The following is a 22636-nucleotide window of genomic DNA, read 5'->3' on the forward strand; positions in this document are numbered from 1 at the left end:
GCATACTTTCAGGCGCATAGCTGCCCTTAAACACAAGTTACTTGTGTGTTTGCATGTATGTATTTTAGCAATTCACACAGCGGCAGTTAATTACCACTTGAGGTGCCAAGCAATGGCGGTAATTTTTCAGCGTCACTCGCAATGCAAACAATATGTTACTCATACGCCGCGTTGCGCTCTACGAAGTGAGATAAAATACTTATTCTACTTTGATGTAAATACAAATGACAGAGTTCTTAAGGGTGCATGTGTGAGTGTGATCGCTGCTTGACTCCTATACGGAAAACTGATAAAAAGGAAATGTTGTCACATAAATAATACTACACACCACAGCACGGTTCATGTCCCAGCAGACGAAATGCCAACAATTGTCAACAGTAGGGAACTGAAAACGCGGCCAAGCGACTGGTCTGAAGTAAAGATATGAGAGGGCTCGTAGTCACCAGTCGCCTAGGTCTGAATTTCCTAAATAAGAATATATATAAAAACGACTCAATATGTTAACAAGCACTTATCAAATAGCCTTATTGAAAGAATGAAAGATAAGTGAGCATGAGTGAGAGTTAAGTTAATTTATTAGATTGACACGAAAACTAGTTGACATAACACTTTAAATCAAAGTATTAAGACCTGTCAGCGTTACTTGAATTAATAAGAATCGCATAGCAGGGCGATATATAAATAAGAAAAAATTAGATATTTAAAATGTCAACCGAATTCATTGTTTAATCAATCGTGAATGTTGTGTGTAAATGGTATTTATTTTAGAAAATTGCAGTTTATTTTAGTAAATAAACTAGCAAAAATTAAATTTCAAATTTTGAGTGCGTACAAGCAAGCCAAGCAAGCGCTTTAAGTGCTGCTATGACAATAACAAACGCCGCATATATTAAACGCAATATCCATCAGCATTGTCAAAATGTAATACTCAAAAAGCCAATCAGCAAAATGATAATTCCTTCCAACTGAATAATCTCTTTAGCAAGTCAAACGAATAAACATGAAAGAAAGACAACCAAACGAGTGAAAAATAATTATTGGTAAGAGTGTTTGATAGTTGACGTTGATGACATGTCATGCCAAAAGCTCGACCACAAACGGACATCCCAGGTCTGCATTGCAATTTGGACGCCAGTGTAAATAAAATGTTTGAAAGGATAAAGCAAACAGCGCCTGTTTTTCATCCCAATCGCCACCAACCTGTTCTGATAGTTTTGAAAAACTCACACTATAGTTGAAAAATAGAGATGTGTACAAAAGTTTGTTTAAAGCTACGAACTCATTTGAGAGCCCTGCATATAAAAATTGGAATTTCGGCAAATGCTCCCAAAGGCAGAATGATTGCTGTAGTTAAGAGAAAGACTCTTAATAAAAGGCTATTAAATCATCTCGTATTGTCTCCCACTTTCTATATATTTTATATTGTACTCTGAAAGCGACGCTGCCATTGAAAATTAAAACAAAGTTACACTGCAATAAATTGAATTGCGAGTTTACGAGACGTAACCAAACTGCCCTTTGGGGGTCTGGCAGCGCGTCTTCATGCCCATTGAATCGCAATCGCAATCGCAATCCGCATTTTGTGTGCCGAGTCAAGGGCCATGGGTCACCAGAACAGCCCATAACACTTAAATACAAAATGAACAAATTAATATGCCGAGTGGCAAGTGAAAAGCCTTAAGCATTGCTCGGCATAATATTACTTGAGCGCGACTTGAGGTCAACATTATTTCAATTACATGCCAATGCAATTGAGAGCCAAACGTGAGCTGCGTGAAAGTCCACAGTTTTTGGATAAGCCAAACTCAAAGCAACCCGGATCACTCCTTGAGTCAGTTAAAACCAGGGTAATATTTAATAGCCGCAAGGACACTCACGTAACGGGCCAAAACAAAAAGGAAACACGAAAATATCTTTTCACGAAATTTTTCACAAATGTAATACAAAAGGAGGCATGAATACAAGTCTGCATAAAATTTAATCGTCTGTGTGCGTCATGGTTGGGTTTTTTTTTTGGGGGGGAGGGTTGCGATTGAGCGTATATGTCTATATATAAATATAAATACATTTATGGTACAACTAGAATAACATAAAAATCCTGTACTTGTACAACTAACAAGAGTGAGAGTTCGGTTAAAAGCAGAATACAATTGAAGAGGCGCCTACGAGTAGAAGGTGAGCACGCTCGTCTGATTGCCTCGCACAAATAGAAAGGGCGGCATCTCACGACTGAGACTCTCCAGCCAGGCCATGTAGAGGGGTGCCGAAACGATGTTCTTGCGCGGCATTGGCAGCGTCATCACCACAAGATCCGATTTGGTTGACTGCTCGCGTAGATACTCACGCAGTCGCAGATAGCGATTCGTCTTATCCACAACGGCCAGCAGATCATCTTCGCTAATGTGAGCTAGAGCATAGAAATGGAGGAAGTCAGACCTCGAAATGACTGGCAGTTTGGTCAAGGAGTCTCACCTTCGTCCTCGTTGAGGGTTCCCTTGCTGCTGTGACCATTCTCCTTGTCGCTCACAACAAAATCCTTAATCAGTTCGGTGAAGAACTGTGTGGATGTTTCCAACGGCTTCTTGGTAATATCCGGTATCAACGTCAGGTCGGAGTAGTCAATGCGAAACTTGGACAGCAAACTGGCCATCGAGCGTTGCTCATACTCCAATTCCGCTTTCTTGTTGGCCAGTGCATAGACCCTGTGCAGTGTATATTTTAAAGCCAAGTATGAATTCTCCCTTTGTGCAAGTGCAATTACATACATTGAGGATAGTATGTATCGACAATGACTGAATCCAATTTACAGATGTTGCTCGAAGAGCTTCCATTTGCAAAAACTCATTCGCGCTTTTGGAAAGCCAATAAGAAAGTAAGTACAATGCAAATGGAGGCAACGACTGAGAGATACCCTAAATACTAAAATAGCTAAAAATATATTTATTATGAACTACTTCCGGCTTTATGACTATCAAAGATAGAAACATTTTGGTAACAACTATTTCTATCTTCTATAACTACTAGTTTGCAGGCATACGGAACATACACAAGCTCAATGCGCCCAATTCCCAAGTTAAGGACTCAAATCACTCGCTTCGTTTGGCATACCAAATGTTATACTTAACGAGTCAGTGCGTCAGTGCAGTTGCGATAGGCTCCCCAAGTGTCGGTCTGTCAGTCTCAGAGCTGTCGGGATGACCTGTTTGCCAGGCACACGCATCTGTCAAGCAATCAATGCGTCAGTTAGTCAGTCGAGCCGAGTTCCGCCTAAGGAGTCTGCTGAAGCTACTTCGTTTGACTGCCTGAGTCTTGCAATGTATCAGTTCGCACGGAATTCAGCCAAAAAGTCTCTTGTCAGGAGAGAAAGTCGCAGCCCTGGCTGGTGCCACGCGTTGGCATATTTGAATAAAATTCAATTCATGCCAAATAAATCCGCACAGGCATATCCAGGGGCTTTTTAAATACCTTGGGATGTGAGCCACATACACAGCTTCCTGCTGGAAATGGCTCGGGCTGGCTTGCTGCTTACCTCAATTTACATGATTGCCAGGTGCGTCGAGTGCTGATGATGTAGGGCAGCAACAATGTGAGGCCGCCGTCGTCGTATAACCACCAGACATCGATGATGGCGTGGCTGCGCTTTCGCGTAAATTGCGTCAAGTCAGCCAGCACATCCTTGGATAGCTCAACGCCACCTGGTCCTCTGTAGAGTGAAACGGGATCGTCGTGTTTCGCCTTCGATTTCCTTAGTGTGCTGGGCTGTTATTATTGTTGTTGTTGCATGCCGGCAAATTGAGTACAATTTATTATAAAGATGATCTGGCCCACTTACCTGCTCATTTGTGGCCTTGGCGTCGAGGGGATCGGGCAGCACAGAGACGTCCTTCACCTGATTACCGGCTATGAATGATAAGTCGCTGGTGCTGGATGCTGTGGACGGTATACATACATAATAGATATAGATGGATATATATATATATATATATATATATATACTTAAATATGTAATTGAATTTAATGCAAGCCCATGCACAGCTAATGGTAAGCCAAGCCGCATTTCCAATCATTAAATCATAAACAATACCATAAGCAACACAAGTTTATGCTGTTTGCTGTTGCCCATTCTCGAATTTGCACAATTTATTTTCAAATTGGGAAATGGTATGCAAAACAATGCTTAAAACATGCACGTGCTGTGCCGCTGAGCTCCCCTGACCCGCCCTGGCCCCTACGGAACCTGCGGCCTTGTAACGACTCCACATGTAGTCCGCACAGTTTCGGGTTCGTGCTTTTAAGGAACATTGTATAAATTTAAATTCAAATTTACGGGCTTTTCCTAATTTGGGAGCAACAAATTGCCGAAAGGGTTTTGTCACAGCTGGCAGCAACTAAAGTCCTCCTTCTTGCTTGAACTAGTTGCCACTTGCTCAATCTTGATATAGAGTAGTTTTCAGTTAGTTATGAATTAGTTGCATGCGACAATGGCAATTAATTAGCTGGCCATAAAACGCGGCCCAATTAATGTCAACGCAAAAAGTTATGGTGTTATGCATGCATAACATGCACGGTGCGAAATGCGAAATAGAAGGGTAGAGGTAGAGTCTGCTCGTACATATACATATTTACCTAGTGGCAGTGACCCTACAATAACTTAACTTCACATTCCAATCAATTACCTTAAGACACGTAAAATTGATCTTACACTCAACTTCACCTGGCCAAGAGCGTATTCTACATAGGCTTTGCTTGAAACGCACTACGAAAAAGAAACAGAAACGGAAACGGAAATGGAAATTGGAATGGGAACAGGAAGGGCACACGCAAATCAATGTGATTTGTTAAAGTATTCAAAAACCAGAAAAAAACAAAACTAAGAAGAAATTTTGATCCTTAAAAAACTTGCGCAGCTGATACTTACTTTTGACATACTTCAGGCCATTGTCAGTGGGCGCCAATTTGTTGGCGGCATCTAAAAGTTTGTGGTTACAGTTTGTGGTGCATTGATAAATTGTGGTTTTATATATAAAATTAATTAGTGTGCACAGGTGCGCATTTGTTTTTGTGTGTTTTTTGAAGTCCATGCAAAAATAATTAAAAGTTTCAGCATTAATAAGTGGTCCACTTGTAACTGGACCGCAGCCGGAAACAACTTACCTTGCGATACATTGCGACTCAAGGAGTCCACGCTGCCACTGAGGCCATGTCGCGCAATATGCTCGCTAGCCTGCAGATCGTTGGAGCTCTCGTTGGGCTGCAGCGTACGCGGCACATCCAGAGTGCAGTTGGCTGTGGTCCAACCGCCTTCCGGCGAGCCCAGCAGCTGCGAGCAGTCCAGACCCTGGGGCACACGCAATATGGCCACGGAGAGATACATATCTAGAGCCTGTTAGAGAAATGTCAGAAGGATTTAATGCAAGCTCCCACATTGTTTGCTGCCACCCACCTTGTGCATGACATTGAAATATTGCACCAGCTCCTTGCGCTCGCACGTCTGCCAGTCGGTTTTGTAGCCCATGAGTATGATGTTGGGCTTTAGCTTGCCAATCCCCGTGGCCTGCATAAGGGCACGCGTGCCTGCCTCAAAGTCCTCGCCATCGACCAGCGCATAGAAACCCTTAACGTGATGCTTCTGGAACCAGATAGAGGCACGTTCTTTGAGGTAATTACGATACTTCTGCGAACCGGAACCACGCAGCACATGGCCACAAACAAGCAGCGAAAGATTCTTTGTCAACATATAGGCGAAATCGACCAGAACGGGCCGCGTGTTGGGCAGCCCGGACAGGACGAGTATCTGCGGACGATAGTTCTTGACATGATCCTCCACATTGTTCAGCTGCTGCACGGACATCAGCGCGTTCTTGTAGGTCTGCGCCTGTGTGGTGGAGCCCCAGTTGACGTCCGGCTTGCGGTAGGCGACAATTAAGTACAATGCCAGCACCACGCAGAAAGTGATGAGTGCAGTGGCCCACGAAATCAAAAACATGACCGCAACGCAAAGTATGGCGCCCACAAGACTCAGCCACATGTTATAATACTGAAGATGAAAGGAATTAAGCCAGTCAAAGGGAGCAAAGGGAGCAGTATTCTTACCTTGAACGTGGGCCGCCAGCCCACGGGCTTGGCCAGGCTCGCATGGAATGTACTAAAGTTGATTAACATGTATGCGGCCAGAAAGAAATTCGAAATGAGCGGTGCAATCGAGTTGAGGTCCCCCACAAGTATAAAACTACAAGAATCAAGCATACATTTGCATATGCATTATACTCTCCTATGCGTTCTCAGGCAAATGAATAACTTACAACATGGATATGAAGAAAGTCAGCACATAGCCACGCACTGGCTCATTGTTCTTGCCGTAGCCCTTGGCAAACCAAACGATTTTCGGGTAGAGCTCATCCTTGCACAAAGCCTGTCAACGGTTGCAGAATGTCAAAGGTATCAGTCAGCTTCCGAATTTGGAATTTGGCTTACCTGAAAAACCTTGGGGGCGGACACCAAGCTGGCCAAAGCCGATGACAATGTCGCAGCAAAGCAGCCGGCATAGATGAGTGGACCAAAGCCAGAAACCAACTCAATTACCTGAAACGAGTTCTGCAATCCATACAGGCATGTACCAGTCGATGCTGTACAACATTTTATTAGAAGGGATATTCAAACGAAAGTGCAAATGCAGTGTTGCCTACTTGACGAGCAGTTTAGGAATTCGAAAGAGCCGTTTATCGCATCCACCACGTAGCCGGTGGCATCTCGAGCCACAGTGCCGCCACAGATCAGCACCATCATCAGATAGGTGCCTGTTGTGATAGCAATGGCCAGAATTGTGCCCTTGGGTATAGACTTTTGAGGGTCCTAAAAGACAAAGCAATCGTAAATGGCTAATAAATTGCTTAGGACGCAACTGTAACGCACCTTCAAGTCGCCTGAAATGTTGGCGCCCGCCAAAATGCCCGTGGCGGCGGGGAAGAAGATGGCAAAAACTGAGAAGAAGTCGTGACTGACATAGCCCTCCTGGCGGTAGTTCGGAAACAGATTTGTATGGAATAGCGTGGCTGCATTCAATTTGATTAAAAGCCTGTTCAATGGCACCACATTGGCTGGCACTCACCATTATAGCCGATAAAGCCCTTGGCCCGCTCGCCCTCGCTCTTGGGTCCAATGAAGCTGCCAATGATGAAGTCAGCGATAGCTGCCAGCAGAATGAAAAGCAGGCCGATTTGCGCCTGTCAAAGATACACGGGTTGGAGGAGGTGTGGTTAACAGCAGCGCTACTGAGGCGGAATTCATAAAGCATCAAAAAATTAATCATACGCACCTTGGCCTCCCACTCCATGCCGACACAAACGATAATGAGTAGCAGCAGTATGGTGGTGCTACCCACGATGCGCACATCCGTGACACCACCATCAACAATTTGCACATCCATGCCTCTCATCATGGCCTGCAAGGACTCACAGAAGCCCACCACGTACATGGCGCAGGCGACAACGTTAGCCAGCGAAAAAATGAGGCCAATCGAGCCGCCAAACTCGGGGCCCAAGGAGCGGGATATCATGTAGTAGGTGCCACCTAAACAGGCGGGCGTATTAAAAACCATTTAAAACAACAACCAAGCAACCGCCTGGCGCTGACATAAGACTCACCTCCTTTGATGACGCCGTTGGTGCTTATCGCTGACATTGACAACGCCGTAATGGTCGTGACAGCGGTCGTTGTCAATATTAATACGAATCCCTCGATGATGCCCGCCTGCCCCACCACCCAGCTGAGGCGCAGAAAGAGCATCACACCCCATATGTTGAGCAGGCAGCGTATGAGTACACCTTTGATCCAGCCAAATTTTAGAACGCCATTCGTGCTGCCCGCCTCTAGATCCCGATTACGTTGCAGGCTGTGCGGGTTCTGCAAGTGAAAACCAAAGTCATTTTCAATAAAGCTATCTACGATTGATAGATGATGCCCCAAGGCCCCAATATGAATACGGCTCTATTTTAAATACTCCAAAGATACAAAGATACAAAGCTGCTCAACAAATTAATCATACGCCACCGCAACTGCCGCAGCATGTGACGCATAATTTACTTTTAATCTCTAACTGAGCATTTAATGCCCTTGGAAAGGCTCTCAAGGATCACTTTGATGTAACACGCTTCTATCAAAGTCCATGAAATCGAAAACAATTGCACAAATTTTCAGCCTATTGACAATTGTTTTCTCTTTCTCTCTTAAACCAATTGACACCCACCACAGCGCGAGTGTAAAATCAATTAGTGGCAATTGATTGCATTAGAAATTGTATTTGCGATGCCTGCTTGCCCACACACTCGCACAATGGGAAACTCATAAAGGCAACGCGAAAGTCAATTGAAAAGTCAGCGGCCCCAAAAGTAACGCAAGCGTGGGTGAAAACGTTCGAAAAATGTCGGAGCCAAAACAAAATTATAAATAAATAAAGGAAGAACAAAGCAAGCCAAGCTACATTTGGCTTGCATTTAATTAAAGCAAACATAGCTGCATTTGAGGTGGTTTTTAGTGGTTTTCAGTGGTTTTCAGTGGCTGCAGCGGTATTATTATATTATCGGCAATTTTCAACTGTTTAACGAGCACGCGCCAGAGCTAAACGTTCCTCGAACTCTGGCGCTATGCTAATGACCCCAACTGTTGACTCCGCAAATGCCTCGCTGCGACTGATTTTTCAATTTGAACAGTAAAAAGACGTAGTGTAAGAAGAAGCGAACACAGTGCCACAAGCCACTTGACACTTCACCAAGCCAGCGTCAATTTGCAGTGTCAAATACAGGAGCTGACAATGACTGTGACTTTTCTGTCTGGTTGCCAGGCCGTTGCCTGGTCTTGAATTTCCCACGAGTTGCTTTAAATTTAAACTGGGCCCAGGCACACGTAAGTGATGGCAATCAATTTATGTGCAACCCTTTACCAACAATATTAATTGATATGTCAAGCGGAAGAGGCTTCAGAGGATACTCACTTTGCCCACCAGCGTTGCATTGTGCAGCTCGTCGAGCGTTGGACGGTAGGCGGCCTGTATGGACATCATGTTGCGATAATTATCCAGGCGTGGCAAGGCCTCACGTGTAAAGTGCCTGCGAAATTATAGCATTAACTTAAGTTGAATTGGCCAGAAGGGCTCTTAACAGCGTTAACTAACCGAAAACTTTTGCCATATTTTGTATCGTATTCGTTGTCCAGTAATTCGCGCTCCTCCTGCGAATCATTTGAGCCGTCCGATTCCTCATTTTGTGGTTCCACTTGAAAACGCGTCGTTGTCTGCAAATCCTTAAAGCGGGAGGGCTTGTCCTTATCGCGAAAACTACTCTTAATGGATTGCCTGCAAGACAAAAAACAAGTCTGCTTTAAAAAAGATTCAAAAGGGTCTCTGTTCATCTCGCCATGACTAATGTACATGAGCTATGATTTAACCGAATATAATAATTTCGAGTAACAAACAAAGAGGTCTGCCAGTTGCCCTTGGCGGTGTTTAAACAAAAAAAGATTTTCTCTTCAGCATAAAACATAGGTATAAATATACATTTGCACCCATTCCAATTAGAATGCGAAATTGAATCCAATTTGACGAGCTGCATATTCCTTACGTTTGCTGATTTTTACTTTATTTACAGCTCAATTTTCAAATTTAAACCAAATAAATTTTATTACATGCCATTTGAACTCGTTGGACAAAAGACCAATTGTTGTATTTGCGCTTCTTTGTGCTGAGCTGTGCTAAGGTGTGCAGGATGTATATATGAGTGTGTATGGGTGTGGGTGGGCTACACACAGCCGCAGGACATAACCACACAAGCAGACACAAGTTCAAGCCGGTGACTGGCTTAGTTGATTATTATGCTCATTGTTGTTGTTGTAGTTGTTTGTGTGTGATGATGCGATGCATGACTGGCTGACTAAATCCCTGACGAGTTTTGCTTGTTGTGCACTCATGTGGCTTGAACAATTGACTTTAACCAGCCGCCTGAAGGTATTCTAGTTCCGAATGCTGCCTTCATCTGTATACTCAAACTTGTATACGAGAGTGCCTTAATAGAAAGTGCCCGGACCAGCAGATATGCCGTATCCTGCTGTACATTCGCACTTAATTAAAAAAAACGGAAAGAGAACAAGCCCCTTCAACTGTGCCTTTCTGTGTGATTCTCATGAATTCAATAAATGCTTTCAGCCTTTGATGTTATTTAAGTGCGTGCGTTAATAAGAGAGAGTAAGAGAAAGAATGAAAGGGGCAAATAGGATATTATTTCTACTGCTGTCTGTTTTACATAACTTAAATTTGTTTTGAGTACAGGGTATAATAAGTCTATTGAAAGCCGCAAGCAAGGCATGTGTACGACCATGCAAAAAATTTTATTGTTGACTAGTTTACCAGCTCATCGTATTTTAGCATCTATTTCTATTTGCAGCTGGAAATAAATTTAGCCAATTTTTAAGAAATTCCAAAATTAAATAATTTATTAGTTTAAAAGCTCATTTTATGTAAAATATGCTCTAGCGGCATTACATGGTTTAAAAGAGCGTGCGTTTGAGCATAAATTCAATAATAAATATTTAATTTATATATTTACGTTGGCATTTAAATGATCGCTGAAGAACCCATATAATGTAATGTCAACTAGCAATTAGAGAATGATAATGTTTACTCTTTAAAATTCATTTGCACATAAAGTTGGCAATAAATAATGCAAATGGGCAAAAGTAGTCTCATTTTATGGTATTGTGGTTACAGTTGATAATTTACGGCCCGAACAGTAGACCAAGTGCAGACTAATAAAATGGAAATGTCGACACTGGTCCGTGGTTGTGATTAACAGTCGTGACCTCTGCAAAGGACCAACAAAAACTCCATTTGAACTAGCTGTGGGCTATGCAAATGGGCTCCCAGTTGTGCCTTCTCCCGACTGCATTCATCGCATGCCAACACAAATGATTGTTTATTTCTTTTGCTGTGATTGGTTCTACTCATGCCTTCTGTTGCACTAAGTCCCTTTTTCAATTGGGGTTCCTTCTTTCGGAGCTGCGAGCACGTTAAGACAAGGAATGTTTGTTGAACTTGCCAATTTAAGGGCAACAAGCCAGGTCGACAAACTTTCAAGTAATTTGATAGATGCACCAAGTTCAAAAGAAAGCCAATGGCCAGGCGACCAAGCTGGATATTTGTTTTTTATCTATTTACGTGCAGGCTAAAGAAAATACAATATAATTTTCAATGTTTTTAGAAAAATCAAGTTCAATTGACTAAACATTGATGCGACCTTTTTACAAGTAGGTTTTTAAGTTTTGGAATTTCACTAATACTTTTACTCCAAATAATTGCAAGCAGCTGAGATCTAAGGAATTCTATTTCTTTCGAAAATGTTCGTATTTCAGTTCCGAAAGATCTTTAAACAAACTTATTTCATAAATTCATTTCCTTATGCCCAATGCTTCTGCTACTCGAATAAATGTTTAGCAATTGATGCAAATTACCGAGTCTTATATCCTTCTTACTGCATATTTATTCTCTTACTCGCATTTGCACAATTTCGGCATATCCTTTTGCCCATATGTACCATGTGATTAAACGGACATAAGTATGACAAAATATCCCATTCATGGAATTGATAATAAGGTCAAAACAAGAAAGCAGCCGGGAAAACAAACGGCGGATAAGGAAAATCACAACGTAAAGCAGAAAATGGACAAATTTAAAAAGTTTGCAGCCATTCAAAAATGCTAGATGGGGGCTGTGGAGGGAGAGACAGCGGGAGGGGGCTTACCTCTGTTGCCTGGGCTGTTGTTTGTTGAGCAACTGTGTCGCATCGAAAGTGTCGTCCTCGAGGAGCTCTCCATCAATGTTGGTCAGCCGGCGGTAGACCTCGTCGGCCGGGGGTGCGTGTGATTTGCGGTCCTCATTGTCATTGTTGTTCCTGTGATGGTTAACAGGATTTACTTGGAAGCGGTTAGGTCGATCGACCGAGCCCATCTCAAACGATGTTGTATCCGACATGTCTCTGTGTGTATGTGTGCCGCTTGGGTCGCTGCGACTCCTGAAAAAAGTTTGCGCGCTCTGTTTTGGGTTTCTGTGGTTAGCTAATGCCACAAGTTTTTTTGGGCGGGTTCTCTGTCTTAACCCGCGCACTCCACTTCAGCTAGATGAATTCCTTCGTTTTGTGCTTTATAGCAAGGAAAGCATTTGGGCTTCGTTGTCTGTATTCATCCAATTTATGTGCGAGAAATATTTTCCAGCTGTAGCGCGAATATTTCTCTGCAAATATACTACAAATAATTCCATAAATAAATAGAAAGTGTATGTGATTTGCCGCTGACATGACAATTGGTATTTTAAATCTATATTGACAAGCAAAATATATTCTTATCTAAAAATATATATATGTATGAAATAGTATCTTTGAAATATACAAATTTTAAATATTTTCTAAATGACAAACTATTCAAATGCAGGTAAATTCGCAAATAAATCCTCTTATAGACTTTCAATTCATATACCCTTGTCAAATCTGAAAGCATGGATAAATACTTTTTCTGCTATGTAAATGATTATTATTACTTTTTTTTTAGCAACGAGTGCGCTGTGGGAAAGTTCATGCAAATCGGTTGCTAAATATAGCATCGAGCAAATTGATGCAAATTAATCATGATTAGCGGTCTCTGTGATCCCAAGGGAAATGGTTGCCATGTGAGTTAGCTCACTGTGGCACACCTGGCGTATGCGCGATGAATTCGCAAGCAGGATATGAAGTGCCAGCCCCATAAGCAAACAAAAATGAAAGGAATTACAGCAATTGATTGCCAAGCGGCGGCAATTTCTCACAGTCCTGAGACTCGTGAGCAGCAGTTGGCATTTATGGGTCAATGCAGGAGGTAAACAGAACGCGCAATTACGAAAAATCCACAATAGAAGAGTCAAACTGAAACAAGGCCTGAATGAGAGCGCGAGATAATTACGCCAATTATGCAATTTTTTGATGAAATATGTGGGAACTTTGCTCTCGAGCTACGTGGAATTTGCACAAATTTATTGAAGCAATTAAGCGCTTAATTCAATGAGCCCAACGACCCACAACTGAGCCTAGGCGGGGGACAGACGGGGCGACAAACGACAGCTGGCAGCCAGCAATCAGATGTCCACGCATCCAACAAGGCCACCAAAGACCAACAAATTTGCTAACGCTTATCGGCCAGCGACAAACACACGTTAAGAAGCTATACCTTGACCTACAGTCTTCAAAGGAGCCAGGTGGAACTTGATAAGCGCCCAGCTATGGGGTTAAAGGTTTTCGCAGCAGCTTGTCAGACAGCGTTGCCTAGTAATGAGCTCGGGGGGCGTGGCAGCACAGATGGCGGCCACTTTTTGAAATGAAAATATTTTATAATGATGGCATTAAAAGGAGATTCATGATTTATGATGGCTCCGACTTAGTTTTGATTAATTGCGCCATAAACAAATTCATTTGCATTCTGTCACCGCATTCCAGGTGCCGTGTTTGGGATGCCATTGATATTTCTCTAGTCTGAAATGGAGATGTTATAGACGCCAGGCTGGAATCGCTTGACAGCTGCTAAAACGCATAACATAAACAACAAAGTAAAAGTTGTAAAAAACTTATCTGAGTAATTGTTGCCACGAAGAGACGACTGAGGCCCACCAGCTAGGCCCCTTTTAATGACCCTACAATGACCCTACAATGAACCAATTGCTTCCGATGCTCATTTCGCGTTGCCTTGTTACGATTGTATTATTACTGTTCTTGTTCTTGTTGTTGTTCTCAAGCTTTTAACTTTGTTTTTTTATTTTCTGATTGGACTATATGCCTATGCGTATTTAAGCGCTGCTACGCTTTCTTTTCATTGCCTAATTCAACGCCCATTCGCATTTCAATTGCCTCAATAAAACAAGATTTTTACTACTCTGGTGGTCTCTGCGCCACAATGAATACTCCCCTCTAGCCGACTGGAATGTACGCCCCAAAGCTGCCTGCTTAATGGGCATGAGATAAATTTAACTTTGCTCGTAAAGAGTTGCGATTTTCTCGAGGACACCAACATCAGAATTGCCTGTCAACGCATATTTCTGCGAAGCTAACAATTGCGCTTACATGTATATCCTAACTTTTAAGACATTTGATTCTTGGCACTCACCAGTAAATTCGCACCATCAAAACGGTCAAGAAAAGCTCTTAAATTGCAATTGCATATTTCTACCTTGACCGAGAAGCAGCCGTACATGTTCATATATAAAGCATATACATATATATATACATTTTATTACCTGACCTCAATTACAAGACGATACAAAAAGTAAGGCAACAATAAAATATGGTGACGCCAAATTCAAGAGCTGCCATTGCTGAGGCAGCAGCTCTTAATGACAAAACATCATCACAATGGCAAAATACGGACCATGGGCCATGGGTAAACGTGTATTGTGATTCCGTTTGAACGTGCCTTCCGTGTCGAGCAGCAAATTTGCGATGGCCAAAGTTTATGCCCTAATATTGATATCAATCGTTTTTATACTAGATGAGAAGCGATACATTTACGAATGATAATCAGTAATATGGCACGCACAAAAAGAAAACTTTCGGACAGGAACATGTTCTCCACTGCCACGCCCACCCCAGCTATATGTTGCATGTATGTATGTCGTTCATCAACACATGCGGCAATGTGGCCACATAAGCCACGTTATAGGGAAAGCAAGTGTGTGTGTTGCCCTGATGCACATCAAAGCTGATTAGAAGGCCGAGTCCTGCGAACCTACATACGCAATGTCAAGCTGGCAGCAAGCCAAGAAAAAAGTGTCAAAAGCATACAACAAAAGTTAAACAAGTCAAGCGTGTGCTGACTTGGACGGTATTATTACCAGGGCCAAGGCGTTGCCCAATAGACGTAATGCTTACAAATGGAAAACTTTAATATTAAATAGAGCTAGCAGAAAGTAAAACTAATGCACAAGGCCAAAGTTTAACTAAGAAAATAAGAGGATCCTTTGAAATACAATACGTAAATGAATACAAGTAGAAGAGCTATAAGAAAATACGAGTTGAACAGTTGGATATGCTTAAAAGATAAATTAATGGCCTTATAAGTAAATCTAAATTTACGCTATCTAAGCCAGAAATATGATTATTAATTGCCGTACTCAGAAACTTCTTAATTGTCATATCAGTACACGGCGTATGTTTGAGAAACTCTCTTAGAAACTCCTGCAAATCTTGAGAAGATTACGTACCAGGAACACGATTTCATCTTGGGTAACACAAAATATGCCCTATAAGCTTCGTTAATTGTAACAGAATATATCAACTTTATTCAAGTATTCCCTTATTGACTTCCATACCATCAACAAACTCAAACTCTTCGCTCAACTAAGTTAAGTCTAAGCGTAACATAATCATTTAATTTCTTCAATCTGTATCCAATCAAACATAATGAGTAAAGTTGAGCAGGTTTTCATTGAAGAATGAAAAACTGTATTAATTAAACAGGTTTCGATCCGAACATGAGCCGCAACAAATATTTAATTGCATAGCATCAGCGCTCAAAGCTCAAATTATTTGCTGAAATCAAATTTTGGAAAAATTCCTATCACACTTTAAGTATTCATTATTTATTATTTATGTATAAGCAGCAATCAAATAAAGGTTTCACAGATTTTATTCAGTTTATTAACCTTTTTTATGGCCATCAAAGGTCTCAAAATTTCTGCTTCGTCAGTTCAAACACAATGAATAAATATGAGCGGAGGGGAATACATAAAAAACTGAAGCATAGCAAACAGTTCTATTTTTGTTTTAAGTGGAATTTTTCTTAAAAGCGAAAAAAACAACGAATAAAGAACAAGTTTTGGGCAATAATTGCTTTAGGCGATTTCTGAGTAGAATTGAAAGATATGGCTAACTGATGTCGGATAGTAGTAAAATTAGTTTTAGCTCTTTCAATAAGCGCAAAGCCATAAAAGCTAGCAACATTTTGGCCCATATCTTGTTCGTTGCCAACAAGTCAACAGAGTTTCGGCGCCTTTTTTATGCCACACATTTGTTTATTTAAGTACGAGTATTTCATATTATTTTTCGGCTGTAAATTTGCATTGAAAAGTGCCATAAATATTATTTCGCGAGTTTTTATGTCGCCAACAGGAAACCTGTGAACAACAACTCCGACTGAGAGCCAGCCTGTGGAATTTCGAGTATATGCACATCCAAATATTTATATTTCTATATATAGGTATTGTGTAGGTCTTTTGGGAAAGCTGGATTCCAATAAGCGATGTATATTTTTTTATGATTTAAAGTCGTAAATTTGTGGCAGCATATATTTACGACTCGAATGCCATTTGGTAAGTACCCGGGAGCCGGATGTCCCCGTCTGTGTGGGTGTTTGCTGTGACTGCAGCTTTTATTTGCTTCATTTGCGGCAGCATAAATTAAGTGCAAAAATCTACAAAAACAAAAATATGTGTAGCCACACATAAGCAACACGAACGAACGAAACAATGCCGCCTGGCAGCATTAAAAGCTCAATAAAACAGAAAGTATAAGGAGTATAAGGAAAATTGTTTTGACGAAATCAATGCCAAAGCCATTCGGACTGCTCCCTTTTATGATCACTTTCAATGCTGGGCAATAAATAAAGTTGCTGAGCAGGAATCGTCATAAAAGAGAAGCGATTAAGCTGCGGCCCAAGCATTACATAATTTAAGAAACTAAAATTGTTACAAATCAAACTAAAACCAAATAAATTGTGTATACGCCACGTGTGACTTGTCGTTCGACAATTCATATTCGTGCCGATTGACTTAAGGCTGAGCCGAGGTATGCGAACGTAAATGTAGCAAATGCTATCGACAATATTTTTATGACAGTTTTTTTTATACGTAGCTAACAGGAGAGTCAATCATGTGAGAACCCAAAAAAAGTCAAGTTAAAAAGTCATTTCAAGCCCAGAAGCACTTTAAACAATATTCCCGCAAATGGTAGCAAAAAACTACAATTATGCATTTTCCGAATTCCTTAGAGTATTTACATTTGTGTGGCGCACGTAACACAACATATATGCATTTTTGCATGAACAATAAGTTGGAACAATCGAGAAAATATATTTCAAATGTATTTATTTAATTGATTGTTTTTTTTTTCCACGAAACTCATTTTGAATTGAATCATGTACACTATGTTTGCACAATGAGCTGTGCTCCTGCAATTTTATTGAAATAGTTTTTTAATTAAATTTAAAATTTTTTGTCTAGGCTTGCAGTCCAGATATATATTTATCAGCCATACTTAGTTAAATTCCCAGGCTTTTTACAAATTCACGTTCAACTTTCTCAACTTAATTAGAACATAACATTCTATACTAATTACTTGCTAAATACTTTGGCTACAAATTTGGCCAATAATGGTAAATGGGAACCTATTTGAGGCACGCAACAAACATAATTTCGAGCGTGCAACAGTTAAGAACTTATTCATAATCATGTTCAGGCCAAAGGCCAACATTAAATGTTAGCTGGGTCATTTGCACGCGCTTCTAATTTCTTGTTAGTCTTTTCAACGAATTTTGCCTAAATTAAAGCTTAGTATTAAGAGATCTAATCAAGAACTTTTCTAATATTGAAAAGCTATTTGTCTAAGGCACACGGCGACAGCATCAACCTTACGAAGATTTTATATAAAATATTGAGAGCTTTAAGAAATTCGGAAAATTCAAAAATAATTAGCAAGAATTATTAGTTTATACTTTCAAGTTAGTTCTGGCAAATTGAACTGCTCTCCTCTTATGGCTTTGTTAATTAAAGAGTCATAGGTCACATAAATTCAAAATTGTACAGCTCAGTGCACAATTTGTGACCCACATCTTCAAGAATCGTACACATTGGCCCAATGTTGGGTCCACTGCACAAACTCATTATTAATTTTGAATGCGCTCATTTGAACTACTTATGAGTGGGAAAAGAGCTGGCAAATTTTGTTCGGGTTATGTGAGGGCGTGTTTTTAATAAAGCTAAACATTTATGGCCGCTGACCTTGTTACAAAAAAAACTTGCCCCCTTCAATGAAACACAACTTGAACCCGCACAAAAAACATACATCAAAGCACCAAGCTCTAATCTTGAAATGGGATGTGCAATCTCGGTGGTCAGGTCTTGGGTTGAGCGGTTCCCTAATTCTACGAAAATTACGCGTATTTTAATTAAAGTCGTATTCAATTAATAGCCGCTACCAGAAGATTTACTTTAGAGCGTCGAGCCGCGGCTTTGATTAGCGAAACACGAGCACAGTTTTTGCGGCTTTTATTTTTTACGGTGGACCATTCTATCCCAGCCCACGCCTTTGGGATCTGTATGTTCCGTCAATTGCCATAAATCTTGATTAAAAGCGGAAAATGCGGCGAAAAAGGTGAAAATTGTGCGCGTTTCAGTAGCCGGGCGCGATTGCTATTTTCGTTGCTTGAAAACTTTGCTTTGCATAATTTTCAAGTCGCTTTCCGAGCATTTCCGTTGTGAGCACCACCCCCCACCACCCACCGCTCACCACCCACCGCCCACCACGCGCCCAGCCCATTATTTGGCGATTGCAGTCTGCTTTTTGCGCCCCGACTATCGTGTATTCTGCGTTCTGTCAAAGTTCGCAAGGTCAATGATTTAATAGTTTAGTCGTCGGCTATGCATTGTCTCCGAGCGTCAACATTCCTATGACTTTTCTTTGTGGTTGCTTTGCCCGTGTCACACATTGTCATTTCAAATATATATTATTTATTATCTGTTGCTGACATGAAAAGGCTTTGGTGCGCCCCGACGCTAGCGCCACTTGCCTTGCGAATTCTCAGCTCTGACGCTGTCTCCAGCCGGTTACTCAGAAGTCAAAAGTCACAAGCTATCAGGATGCAGCTGGATTATTCTGTCGATAGGTCGTCGAATGCACCAGAGTGTGAAATCTGGCTTCCAGTTGAGTTTGACGCGTCGCCACATCGCACAATGGATAGCTTGTCATATTTTGCTAGCAAAAGTCTTCAGCTGTTAAATATTACATATAAGCAACAGATCATATAAGTACATATATATTTCTGCATGAAAATAAAAATCCCTATTTAAATGATTCGAGATCTTTCTATTGATTCTTGGTCTGGCTTCTTTCACAGTGAACCTACCCAGCGTTCCGTTCATAAACAAATTTCTGTTGATGTGTATAGGGTGCCACCCTTAAATGCAACCCCTTAATGAAGTCAATTATACACATGGCGGTGTCTTTTTAGGGCATATTCAATATCACAGGGGTTGATTGAGTAAACAGCGCATGCGCAGCTCCTTAGACAGCAGATGCAGTCGTTGCCGGAAAGCTGATAGTCTGGAATCGAACTTTTTGTGTACTCTTTCCCGTGGCAGGTGCACGGCTTGGCGTCATCTGATATTTGGAAGCATGTTTGTTCTTTAAATTATACACACTGACAGAAATTAGGGGTGAGTTTGTGAAATGAACATATATACATATACAATACATTATTAGCTTACATAAGAACTGCTTCAAAAAAAATAATGAATTGTATTTTTTTTCAGAGCAGCGAACTAGTTCAAACCCAAACCGATCGATCCATTTATACCATATTTGGCGGATGCCAGTTTTGGGTGTAGATCGAATTTAGCCCGCATCTTGTATGTGAAAATATGTACGGCTTGCAATATTTTCAGTACAATTTGATTGGGCATTGGATTTTTTGAAAATCAAGGTTCGAATCAAAGCCTGGCGAGAAGTGAAACTGGCAGGCCGCTGGCTTGAACCTTGAACATAATCATTGACAAGTTTTAGTCTCAGCCTTGATTTTTATAGCTAATAAAGCAATAACACAACATATTTATAGAACATAGGAAACATAGTGCACAAACTAATCAATTTATCGAACGTTCATATCAGTTGATATCAAACGAAATTGTTTTAACTAAACAACATTTTTTTATCAATATCAGAATTATTTTACGAGGCATAATGGTACTGGAAGCCTTTTAGTTAATTTACCAACAACCATATCTTATATGCAGTACGTGAAGATATGACACTAGGTTTTCGGGTAGTGTCGGAATGTAACCAGACACGCGACCGCATGTTGCTGTTTACATTACTTTTCAAAGTGCACAGAGGCACATGCGAGTCTGAGTCGAAAGTAAGTGGACACTAGATCATACTATATATATGTATATATATAATTATATATATATATGTGGCAGTATGCGGCAAGTGACCGTAAACTGTGCCCGAATGCTCGTGTTATTCTAGACATTAGAAGCACTTAAATTCACGCCGATTAGTAAATACTCTGTCATGAACAAAGATAACCACGGTCATCACACATTGCCCTGATTTATGCCACAAATCGACTTGAGTCAAAAGATGATCCGAAACTAAAAAATACAAAACGAAAGAGACTGTGACTAGGGAAAACAGCTCAAAAACCAGATTCACAAGAGAACAATTACAGCTCTCAAGTTCAAGTGCATTTAAACTAAGAGACACTTAAAGCAGAATAGAAAATTCGCCCATCTACTATAGAATACGTATAAGTATATCAACTGTGCACAGGCTAAGTACATGAATAAACACATGCATAAGTATGCACATTTTCATGCGCAGACTTTCTTTTAAATGCTCACAGAATATTGCTTTTGATAACAATGCTGAGCTAAACGAACTTTTTCGGGTCGGGGTTGAAAATGAAACAAATAATGTTTTGTTTGAGTAAATAAAGATTTTGTTTGTTTTCCTTTCAGACTAATCTAAAAAAGCTTAAGCATTCAATAAAGAAATGAACAGATAAACATTCTAAGTTCATTCTTCGCGCCGGATGCCAGACACATGACCAAAGTGTTCAAAAGTAAACATAATATAAATCTATGCCAGCTAATTTGAGAAACTTACTTACCAATTGTTGACTGTGTTTTAAATCCAATTGAGTAAGAAGTTTTTGTGTAGTTCTTCGAGGACGGTTAATTGTACCTTTCCATGCAGTTCATGTAATATTTGTTGTATCACTCGGCTAAAGACAAACAGAGAATTATGCAAACAACACGAGACAAAACACAAAATCTGTAAACAAAACACAATTCAATACCAAGAAATGGCAATAGCATTATCAGCAGAAGGCAAAACACGACGGCACAAACATAATGACTAACAAAATAATTATGTATTTGTACAATACAATATTGTATATAATCTTATTATATATTGTATATATGCGCCAGTATATAAGTTTGTTGTACACGTGAATCTTTGAAATACGAAACGGAAAAAAGAAACGCCACAAACTTTGAAAATGCCGCGGCCGCACTTAAAATTTAAGTCATGCATTGTGAGGCTTTATGGCATTGCACTTTTGTTTTAGGCATTGCCCCCCTTTTGGCAAATGCATTTTACACTAATTACGTATATTTTTTTTTAAGATAGCAGTTGGCTGGACTGCATAAAGCACACTTAAGACACACAAACGAAACACCAGCCAGTCTGTGGGGCTCGGTTCGAATATAAATATCTAAGTACATCTGTATATTTGGTTTTGTTTTTTTTTTGAACGCATACACAACAATGGAAATGGCTGCTTTTTATGCAGCAAACCGAAAATAAAACGCTATATTTATATGATTTCTTATTCACTGGAAGATATTTAAATGTACCTCAAGTACATAGGAGCCAGCGTGGCCACAACCTAAGTATTTCAGATGGTCGCAACAGCGAAGCCAATCCAACCGCCGCACCGCACGTGCAGAGAGCCAAAGAGCAACTGAAACGAAACGTTCGCGCGATCGGCGGCAACAACTGATGAAAGCGGCGGACGGTACCATCCGAACAGACGAACCCGCGACCAATCGACGAACCCACAAAATTAAAACAAAACCAACAACAGCAACAAAAACTAGCTTTAACAGGCAATTGCCCGCGGGCAAAGCTGTGACGTGATCGATGACAAATCGCTGAAGCGTGCAGCACAAAAAATTTCACTCAATCAGTGGTGGACACATGAGTGCCAAGTCTCGCTCTACAGCTTTCTATATAAAACATATAAGGACATATATACATATATATATATATATATACACGTACTTATGTGAGTATCTGGTCTCTGCCAGCACTTTGATTCATATGTTTGTTTTTTACTGCTCTTTAGGGTGGTTAGCATACTTTTATACTCTGGCGAGGATTCGTTTGCATTGTCGTTCAGTGTGCAGCGTAATATAAGTGGCATGTAAATATGCCTTAATGTACATAAAACTAGATATACGAGTATATTATGTCCTTGTATACAAACACAACCATTGAACGCGACTGGCATGAAAATGTATGTAAATAACTTGAGTCCTGTTTAAATAGCACCGAACAGCTTCAAATAGCGAACACAATGTGAATACACTATGTTCGTTTGAATATTTTGACAAATAATTGACAAGCTCGTTGCCGATAAGGTCTAAACTATTTTCATTAACTAATTTTGTACGCAATTTTATTGGGACATTTAATGCAAATAAATATGCAATAGAATTTCAAGTGTTCAGCCTGTGCAGTTGGGAAAGGTATCTGGAAATTGTTGCAATTTGTCAACTGAAGTGGCTCAAAGCTTG

At 40.6% G+C, this 22636-nt stretch overlaps 1 protein-coding gene across 2 annotated transcripts; it reads right to left on the bottom strand.

Annotated features, from left to right (window-relative positions):
- Window positions 1-1923: 1923 nt before the first annotated feature.
- LOC115771252 (bumetanide-sensitive sodium-(potassium)-chloride cotransporter) lies at window positions 1924-22055 on the bottom strand. Of its 2 annotated transcripts, XM_030716856.1 has the most exons (20): window positions 21695-22054; window positions 20944-21107; window positions 11787-12285; window positions 9170-9349; window positions 8990-9104; window positions 7644-7902; window positions 7316-7569; window positions 7109-7223; window positions 6913-7052; window positions 6687-6852; window positions 6475-6626; window positions 6303-6412; window positions 6094-6229; window positions 5444-6037; window positions 5155-5383; window positions 4919-4969; window positions 3833-3930; window positions 3530-3759; window positions 2473-2702; window positions 1924-2407 (listed from the first exon to the last, which is right to left on the bottom strand). In XM_030716856.1, the coding sequence occupies exons 3-20, from the start codon at window positions 12014-12016 to the stop codon at window positions 2163-2165; spliced, it is 3534 nt and encodes a 1177-aa protein (XP_030572716.1). In that variant the 5' UTR covers window positions 12017-12285; window positions 20944-21107; window positions 21695-22054; the 3' UTR covers window positions 1924-2162. The 2 variants fall into 2 exon arrangements, with proteins under 2 accessions (XP_030572716.1, XP_030572717.1); XM_030716857.1 differs by lacking the exon at window positions 4919-4969 and having other exon boundaries at window positions 21695-22055.
- Between the last annotated feature and the right edge of the window lie 581 nt (window positions 22056-22636).

The sequence above is a fragment of the Drosophila novamexicana genome, unplaced genomic scaffold (assembly GCF_003285875.2).
Source record: "Drosophila novamexicana strain 15010-1031.04,08,12 unplaced genomic scaffold, DnovRS2.1 tig00000024-arrow-pilon, whole genome shotgun sequence".
NCBI classification, from domain to species: domain Eukaryota; kingdom Metazoa; phylum Arthropoda; class Insecta; order Diptera; family Drosophilidae; genus Drosophila; species Drosophila novamexicana.